This window comes from Diospyros lotus, chromosome 14 (genome assembly GCF_014633365.1).
Source record: "Diospyros lotus cultivar Yz01 chromosome 14, ASM1463336v1, whole genome shotgun sequence".
In the NCBI taxonomy this organism is placed as follows: Eukaryota; Viridiplantae; Streptophyta; class Magnoliopsida; order Ericales; family Ebenaceae; genus Diospyros; species Diospyros lotus.
Window position 1 is genome coordinate 1165905 of NC_068351.1, and position 10112 is coordinate 1176016.

General features: G+C 32.5%; 1 protein-coding gene across 1 annotated transcript; it reads right to left on the reverse strand.

Moving 5' to 3' along the window:
- Window positions 1-5075: 5075 nt before the first annotated feature.
- Window positions 5076-8191, reverse strand: LOC127791199 (laccase-4). Its single transcript, XM_052321042.1, has 6 exons — window positions 8007-8191; window positions 7122-7273; window positions 6780-7024; window positions 6559-6693; window positions 5541-6470; window positions 5076-5460 (listed from the first exon to the last, which is right to left on the reverse strand). Exons 1-6 carry the CDS (start codon window positions 8094-8096, stop codon window positions 5330-5332), a joined length of 1683 nt encoding a protein of 560 aa, XP_052177002.1. The 5' UTR covers window positions 8097-8191; the 3' UTR covers window positions 5076-5329.
- Between the last annotated feature and the right edge of the window lie 1921 nt (window positions 8192-10112).

The window sequence follows — 10112 nt, forward strand, 5'->3', positions numbered from 1 at the left end:
TATTAATGTGACATAATTCTTTATAAAAAAGAATATAATATAATTGATGTAGTCGAATGGTACTCATATCTAGCATTATTGGTTTTAGTCATTATAGGTATAAGTTTATATCTTGAAAATAACTCATGTAAGAGGAAAGTAACTCCTTATTTACAAGTCACAATTATTTTTAACTTATACCCGATTATCTTTTCTCTAACATTGGTTTCTCTAGTAGGCGTTTTTTGTTTTAGTTATTATGGGTATAAGCGATATGTTTTTATCTAAAGTAATTTATGTATGAAAAGAGTGACTCTTTATTTATAAGATATAGTTTTTTTTTTTAATTTATACTTATTTATCTTTTTTCTAACATCAATTTCTCTAGTCGAGAATACATTCTCACATATGATATCATATTAAAATCAAAATTTTAATTGGATTCTACATGAGTATATTTAATTGAAAAATACTCAATATAGCTCAATTAATTAATGGGATAAAGTTTGAGGAATCTAATGGATTCTCAAACCCATTAGGGGGGTTTTTAGTAAATTTTAGTATTTAATATTTATTAAGCCAATAAGAATTTGGCACCCAATTCGATTTGAGAAGTTACGAGATTTCCTAATTAGTATTTTTACAAACGCCAACACTCAAATAAAATGATGGCTTGAGCTATAAGTATACTTATACAACTTAAGTGAGTATTTTGATAAATATAATAGAATTAGTAGCATAACTATTAACTTTGTACGATCAAAGCCAACATGGTCCTTAAAGAAGTTGTTTTATCTCAATGGAACGCTAATGAAATTTTTTTCTAACAATTGTATATTTCTTTTAATGTTAAGATAATTGTAAATTTTTATTAGTTGTTTAGATCTTCTAGTGTAATATTTTGTTGTGAGGCTGGGGATACGCCCTAACTTAAAGTTATAGACATTTTTTTATTTTCAATAAAATTTTTATTTATTTAAAAAGAAAAATTATGTATTTAATTCTAATTAATTAAGTAAAGTGCATTAAAGGCACAAAATAAAAACCCAATAAACAAAAGCACTCCAATTATGATTTCACATTAATTATTGGTGATAAATGGGCATTGAAGTTGGTGTTGTTTGTCTATTGCTCTTTTAAGTCTATTGTTTGTTTTGATATTCAAAGAAAGAGAAATGGGAAGGAATTGGAATTGCCCTTCATTTAATATAAAATAGATTAATGATAAGAGTTATAATTGATGACAATATTATCAGTTATGTGTTGTATTTTTTTTAGAGAAGATGTTAATCTCATTAGTCTTTTTTAATAAAGAAACATCACATAATTAAAGACATCAACTTCTAATATTATTCTATAAAATATTAGAATAGTAGTGGTTGGCTTCTTTTAATTATAATAATAATAATGAATTGAAGTGGTTGGGTCCCCACCCCCCAATTTTGTATGTAATTGCTTCATTCTCACTCCAAATGTATATGCAAATTAATCTATTTAATTCTATTATAATGTAAGCACAAGTTATAATAATGGGGTGCAAAACCAAGGCTAGGCCACCCCCCAAAAATAAAAGTGGTTGGGTTCACATGGGAGCCAGCAATTGGCATGGTTCAAATATCTCTTTAGTGTTTGATCCTAGTAAGAATTCAAAATTGTAACACTTTTAAGTGTTACATTTTTGTATCCTTTGTAGTAAATTTTGATGGCTAAGTTAATATTCGGTATATTGAGAACAAATGTTAAAATAACGAGTCAGTGAAAATATATTAATGTTTTTCTTTTGTGAATTATATAATTTATGTAATTGAATCTTCAATAAATGATGAGATTCTCAATAAAATTATCTTTTATGAATTTTATTTAGAATCCCTAATGAGTAGTGACTCAAGTTTCTTAGATCAAATTGAGAAGTATCTTAAAAATAGACTATTTTTTTAATAAAATAAGAAAAAAAAAAGAGTCGCATGTCATTTCATAATTAACTGGTCACCAAAATGAATGTGATTTAAATTTTTTATAAATATTTTAAATTTAAAAATTAGTAAATAAAACATAATAGATAAATTATTATAGGAATAACCGAATAAGTTTCCACTCGACAATAAGAAAGGGTAGATCTAAATATTAAAATAATTGTATTTTTTAGATAAAAAATATATATCTAAATAAAACAAAATAAATGTATATATATAATAAAATAAAATTTTATTTGAAAATTTGTGCTGGTTGAGGCATAAATTTATTTAAAAATTTCAGTAAAATAAGCATACTTAATGTGCTTATAAATATGTTTATGAATTTAATCTTATTATAATATATAATAACATACAATTAATTAAAGATATTAAATAATATAAAATAATTCCTTCTGAAGTCCAAACAACTCCTCGCACATCTGGGTACAACTGTATCAGCACCATTATTGAAAGAGGAGTTGTGAAGGCAATACTAAAATGGCTATTTCCCCATACTCCTAGTAAATGTTGTCAAAGTATTATTTTAAAATTTATTTATAATATTTTTTAATTATATTTATATATTAATGTGTTGTATATTTATAAAGTAATGTTAACTAGGACAATGATTAAGTTTTAATAAACGTACAAGGTATATTGTTTTCAGTTCAAAAATAATTTTATTAATTGATAAAAAATATATCATATTTTCTTATATTTTATTAATTAATAAAAGACATAATATATAGCGCCCTCAACAACTAAAAAAATGGCATCTTGTTGTTGATGTGTAAAGTATTAAGATTCGGTATCTTAATAATTAAAAATTATTACTTTAAATCCTTACCGTGACAGAATGTTGACACGTGTATGAATACTCTCATTTTTGTGAGTCACACGCTATATAGATAACCAATTAATAGTATTTGAATAGGCTGACTAATTTGTTATGCTCTCTTAATAATTAAAAAATATGATGTTTGATTCTTAATATACAAAAATGTCAAGATTTTGTATCTCAACTATTAAAATTATTATTTTAAATCCTTATCCTAATTGAGAATAAACAAAATTGTTATTTATGCCATATAAAACATACATGAAAAAAAATAATAATATCACGTTAACGAAACACATTAGATTAAAATTTACCTCGATAGAAAAATACCAAATTACCCATAAATTAAAAAAATCCTAAATCCCAAATATTTATTTCTGAGTTACTAATCCAAAAAACGCTACCTTATTCTATTTTTAATCACAATCTTGTTTATATCATATTTTGTGTCATAGGGTAAGGACTTAAAAGAAATAATTTTTAATAATTAAAATATAAAATCTTGATATTTTTGTATATTAGGAATCAAATGTCATATTTTTAAATTGTTAAACAATCATAACAAACTATTCAATTTATTCAAATACTGCCAACTAGTTATTCATATAATGTATCACTTATAGAAATAGATGCGTTCATAAATCTACTAATGTTCCATCATCGTAAAAATTTAAGATAATAATTTTTAATAATTGAGATATAAAATTTTGACATTTTACACATTAAGAACTAATCGCTATATTTTTAATTGTCGAGAGAGTCATATCTATTAAGCTTTAATAAAATTACTTTGAAACTAAAAATAATACTTAACCATTGCCTAAGAGTAATAGTTAGCATTACCTATGCTTATATTAATAGGACACAAAATAAAATATATTAATACATAAATATCATAAATAAACACCAAAAAAGTATTTCTTAAGTGTTATAATATCATAAATATTATTTAAATACTCACACTTGATGTGACCTCTTACATGAATATATTATACATTTTTATTAAGTAGATACATAATATAATATATTAATTTAAAAATATCACATTAAATATAATTTTTAAATATCTAAACAATATTTCAATTATAATATTACCTCCAACTTTGATGAGTCAGTGGTGTTTGGTGGGAGTCGTGGAACAGAAAAAAAGCGAGAGAGAGAGAGTTGAAACTTTCCATAAATAGAAAGATTCCCGGCTGCGTCCTGTCTGTGCTCTGAAAAGCTGATCCTGTGGGGAGTGCACCACCCATTGATCATGTGGACGGTTAGTTGTACAACTCCTCAATGCATTAAATTAAAGTGCTCTCTCTCTCTTGGAGAATGGCAAAATTTATTAGGTTTACAAAGTGGCAAAACTTCAATTTTTATTATGTATTTTTATGTTTTTTTTTCTGTAATTATTTATTTATTTATTATTTTAATTACATCTTTAAATTAATATTTTTGAATCAATTTAACTTATATATTTTAATATTTTTTATGTATAAATCTAATCTTTTTATTATTTTAATTATACCACTGAATTTATATTTTTAAATCAATTTAATTCATATATTTTAACATGAATAGGGTGACGTGTAATTTATTATCTTATTTTATTTTTTTTACATGTAAAAGTATAATAATAAAAATATAAATTTTTTCTATATAAATTAAGTACAATAATAATTATAAATTATTTTTAATTAATTTAATAAATATTAAATATTAAAATTTGTTGAAACCTAAGTGAGTTTAACGATAGGTTCCCAAAGTACTCTCTCTCCCTCTCCCTCTCCCATTCATACCTGTGCGGCATAGGTTTTCTGGACTTCCTTTGCTGCTTTTTGTCTTCTCTCTTTGTCATGTTTCAATCTCATTAACCCCACACCCCAATTTAAAGTTGAGTTTAGTTTTAGGGTTTAAAATTTAGAGAATAGTGCTTAGTGATCTGCAAGTTAGATGGGCTTAGTAACAAGTACAAAAATATTTGATCTTGCATTTTATTTTATTTCACCCTAAGTCTGTATTAATATTTGTTTTATGAATTTAATTTAATTGAAGTACAATGTTAGTTGATAAAATTTTAGGGTATGTTGTTGTTGTGTCACATCCTCGGGCCTGGCCCATAGCAGATTAGGCCGGACTAACACTGCCCAAAACTACAAACCAGGCCCATCCCCCACAATTTGGCACATCAGTGATCCAAGAATTCAGGGCCAGTCAACTGGGAGAAGGGCACATATTAAATCGCTTGAAGTTGAATAATGGGCTCAATTGGGCCCAATTAATATTAATTAGGTGAGCCCAATAGCGTTAATTACTTGCACCAAAAACAAGCTTTGAGAGTGAGTTTGCATTTTAATTGTGATTTCAATGGTTGTTTGTATGATTAAAAGAAATAAAATAAAAATTAATGCATTCTTACATCTCTGTAAAAATGTACACACACTTAAAACCTCAAAATTCTCGCATAATTATTGAGAATGCTCTTGAGCAAATCTTCTCTCCACTCAAGAAATTGTGGGTGGGTTGCTTTCACTAATTTGATCTTTCTGTTCATGGCAATGGCGGCTCGCTAACACTTGGGAAGATCTTTTGGAGGAGGCAAAAGAGACTCATTAGGGTTCTTCCCATTATCCACCAAGAATGCCATCTTCAAGCCCCATGTCGTGTGCACCTCCAAATGGCAATGCATAAACCAAACCCCTACAAAAATTCGCAACTTTAATTTGATCCAATATAGATGTATATATAAAGAAAATCAACGTATAGTTTTGCTTTAATACCTGGGTTATCAGCAAGGAATCGGATAGCTACCCAGCCACCAGATGGAACACTAATTGTGTTCCTTTCGACAGGATCAACGAGATTGAATTTTTTGGGATCTTTCTTGGGGTTGTAATTTCCAACTCCTTTTCCAACTGCGAAGAAGTTGAATCCATGGAGATGCAGCGGATGGTTCTCTGGAGAGATTATACCGGTATCTTGAAGAACAAGTTGAACTGTGGCATTATAAGGTAGTCGATACACCTTTGTCCCGTTGCTGGTTTGCAGGTTCGCCGGAGGAGTGCCGGTGTAGTTGAAAGCGGAAGGCGGGTTGCCGGGGAAATCGGTGGTGAAGACTCCCTTTGTCTTGAAGAAATGTGCTTGGAGGAGGGCGGTGGTGGGCATGACAAAGGTGACGTTGTTGATGCTCGCCACGACCCGGCTGCCATTCCCGGCTTTGCAGGTGGGGCAAGGGTTGATCCCCAGGCCGACAGTGAAGAAGAGGGAGCGGTCCACTGTTAACGGGACCTTGGCCGGATACTTCTTGGAATTCAAGCTTCTTAAGGAGTCGATGAAGTTGTTGGCAACTGGGGTGGCGTTTTTGGGAGGTGCGTGGGTGGCGAAGGTGGTGGCGGAGGAAGCCAGTGTGCCGGCATAGTGGACAGTGGCTGTGGCGGTGTTGTTGTCGACGGCGATCGGGGCATCCATGAAGGGGGAGGCGGCCACCATGTACTTGCCGGAGGATTGATCGGCGGTGAGGATCACGTTCGTGGTTTGGCCAGGGGCGATGACAATGGTGTCGGTTTTGAAGGGCTTTACGTAGGTTGCGTCGACTTCCACGACGGTGAGCTTGTGGCCGGCGATCTTGAAGAAGAGCTCCTCATTGAGCGCAGCGTTGATTATCCTCAGCATGTAACTTTTCCCATTTTCAACATTCAACTTGAATTCTCCTGCGACCCATCAAGTGATTCACCCATTTGTTACTGTCATTGTCACGTTATTCTAAAGAAATATACTTTTTTACATTTCAGACCGTACCTTGTGGTGAAGAGCAGTTGGATGACACTAATCCTGGTTGTCCATTAATGGTATGAGCATCAGAGACATTAGGCGCCAAACCCGACTTCAGAGCTTCATTGATCACAGCTTCAGTGTCCGATTTCCACCATTCAGCTGCAAATTTTGATTTTAGAACAGAATTAGGTACGATATAATTAGTTAAGGCTTTCATAAGCTATATATCGGATAAACTAACTCACCTAATATAACAACCACTTCCTTGTTGGGTTTGGGGAATGGATATGGCACGCCGCGCTTGGGCAAAATGACGATGGCACCGTGCACGGTGGCGCGTAGCCATAAAATGTGAGCGTGCCAGAGAAGTGTGCCCCTTTGGCCGGTGATGGTGAAGTTGTAGACGTAGCTTTGCCCCGGTTGGATCGGACACTGCGTGATATATGCGGGTCCATCGGCCCACCCCGTTCGGAGTTGCCGGACTCCGTGCCTACGACCCCAAGAAAACGCAGTCTTTACCCACACAGATACGATAATTGTATTTAATTAATATCTATATATAGATATGAGTCTTTTTCTATTATTACCAGTGGATGGAGACATTGTATTTGACATGGTTGACGACCTTGACAAGCACTGTATCATCTTCCCTAGCATAGAGAGTGGGACCTGGAAACCGGCCATTGACAGTGACAATGGGCTTGGTTGAGCACAGTCGAGTGGTGTTCCTCATAACCACCTTCACAGGTTGCCCACCACGTACAAAAACCGAAGTTTAGTATGTAGCTGCCATACACATGTTATATATGTCCTTTTCATAGATGTTTAATTTCAACCCAAAATCTTAGTTAGTTAGTTAACTCGTACGGGTTGCTTATGCCACTAATTATCCTGACTTGCATTTGAAGTATATATGTCTTATCCAGCTTTCAACAGCAAGATTCAAGTGAATGCATGGAATTAATTGTTTCATCAATCATTAACCCATTTAATATTTAAGGTAGCTTAGAGCATGATTAAAAATAAGAAGGGTTTGATAATTACAATGAAGAAGAATTAGAAGAAGGGCGCACATACCCACATTCAGTCTCTTTTCAAAGTTGTTAATGGCACATCATTCTTGTATCCATATCAAATTTTAGTACGCAAAGGGTAACATTTATATCCAATATTGAGTCTCTGGATTTCATTTTATATGTCATGCATCAACTAAAGAGATACTTTTTGGCCGACTAAGTTGGCTAACGACGAAAGTACTCTGCTAAACTAACTAGTTCAAAAATAATAGTCCTCAAGTGTGATAGACGAAAGAGGAAAGATGACTTAAAATTACATGTTCTATCAAGCTGTATGGATTATTAGTACACCATTATCATGGAATAATGATATACAAACAGGGATTTTTTGTACAAAAATTGTATACTATACGTACACACATCCTGATATATGGATGTATATACGTATGTACTTACATTGAACTTGTAGTGACGAACTGTGGACTCAACCAGCACAGGAAACAAGCAAGCGACAAGGATCAAAACCCGAACACAAGAAGCCTCCATTATTGTCTTTCTCAGGCTGCAGCTTGCCTCTTGGGTATTCCGATGATTAGCTACTAAATTTGGCTTTTTCTTGGTTTAGTTCTGATGTCTCTCTGACCAAGTTGTACTCACCTATGACTGCCCAACGCAAGCTTATATAGCTGATGGAGGTCAATGCACGCAGCTCTGCAAGCTGCTGCCATGTCGTTTTTCCTTGGTTAGGTGAAATAGGTGAATGAATTCTTGAAAACCAAGATTTCTTACGAACAAAATTTGAGGGTTTTTTTATAGGGCTTTCTTCAATCTCACATAAAGTTGAATATTTATGGACCAGTGTAGTTTTGGAAGCTAAGTTATTGTGGTTTTCCTTCCATCTAATTTGATTAATTAGTGCCAACCAGTATGGTGCTAAATGGGAAGAGAATGCTTAGCTACAACTTCTATTTATGGAAATTTACATTTTGTTTTCAAGTATGAGTCGTAATGATTTTGTACGAACAAGTCATAGATAAAAATTTACTTTTCAGTTTTTCTCCGCTGTAAGTCGCTTATCTATATGTCGGACTATTGTGTGTTTGTTCATTACGCAACTCTCTTTGGCTTAATTACAACCCTCTTGTCATCATTCCCTTGATCTTAATTCTTTGGGTTTTGCCAAATCTTGATAGCCCTTTGTCCGTGACAATATTCTTATAAAGTGCTCGTTTCGTTCAAATCATTAGGTTCCTCGATCACCTTTTGAAGCTGTTCTAAAATTTGATATATTATTTTCGTCGCACTTTTTTTATAAAGAAAATAATCTGTCATGGGATCTCTCCACATTGTAATGCCCTAAAACTTTAGGAATGATTAGAAACTGCAATATTCGATTTTCGAAGAGCAAAAGTGTATTGGAACTAATGAACTCATCCTATCTTCTAACGAGGACTTGAACAGATAAAGAACAAATGCACATCAGAATCTGATTATAACTAACCTACCCATCTTAATTGATAAAGTTTTTGAAGATTAGATTAATTATGGTTGGAACCTGGCAAAAGGTCATCCATGAAAGCAAATATATACAAATATATGGTTGAGAAATGGCTTTCATATATGTATCAGATACAGCATATAAGCCAACAGAACACATCATGGATTGTTTGAAAGCAAAGACTAATGAACCAGCGGCGGGTAAGTACCTACCCGCGACTCGTCAGCCTCTTCCACTTAGACCAATATTGCTCCATAATCTAGAAAGAATTAACTTAGGTCATGTGTCCCCATTTTTATTATCTGACGTTACTAGACGAGGGAGATTATGTCATGTAATTTTCACATGGATTTTGTTAAACATTTTCAATAATAATGATTAATGGGCTAATGATGTTAACTTTGTACTCTTGTTATCCTTAAGTAGACTAATTAATATTAGTAATGCAATTGGTTCTTGGCTCTCAGTATGCCAACTGACGAAAAGCCTCCACTGAAGATGACAAGATACATAAGTATTGAGCAGAAGAAAGGGTGCAGCTACCAGCTGGTATGTGCCCATCTCAACTACCATTATGATGCGGGTGAGGCTTAAGTCAACAACAAACTTTGATAACTCAATTATTTAAACATCTTGCTATGTATAGCCATCAATATCTTAGATTTATCAAACACATAGATGGAAAAGCTCAATTATAGTTCCAAGGCTGTTAGTTCAGTCTTTTCTTTTGTGCTTTTGATTACATCCAAGCTTTTTGTAGAAAGATTTTGTGCTTTATGCTCAGTCAGATGCTCGTTCTTGGCTATGAATGGATCAATAATGAGCTACTCCCAGGTCCTTCAAGGGATTGGGCCTAGGCCATTATTAATTTAGGGATCCTTTAAAAGTAATACAAAAAATTTCTTTTATTTTAAATTTTTTATAATTATTTCTCTCTTTTTTTTTCAATTATCAATTAAAAATAAACAAAATTTGAACAACCACCGCCTTTATGGATAACAAATAAGGCTGATTTTGAAAACTTTTTGGATCCCTCTTTTTTGGGGCCTTAGCTTTGAGCCGAC

Coding starts and splice junctions, on each gene's coding strand:
- LOC127791199 (XM_052321042.1), bottom strand. CDS start 8,096: ATGGAGGCTTCTTGTGTTCGGGTTTTGATCCTTGTCGCTTGCTTGTTT. Junction 7,025..7,121: donor TACAATGTCTCCATCCACTG/GTAATAATAGAA, acceptor TTGGGGTCGTAG/GCACGGAGTCCGGCAACTCC. Junction 6,471..6,558: donor CAACTGCTCTTCACCACAAG/GTACGGTCTGAA, acceptor GATGGGTCGCAG/GAGAATTCAAGTTGAATGTT.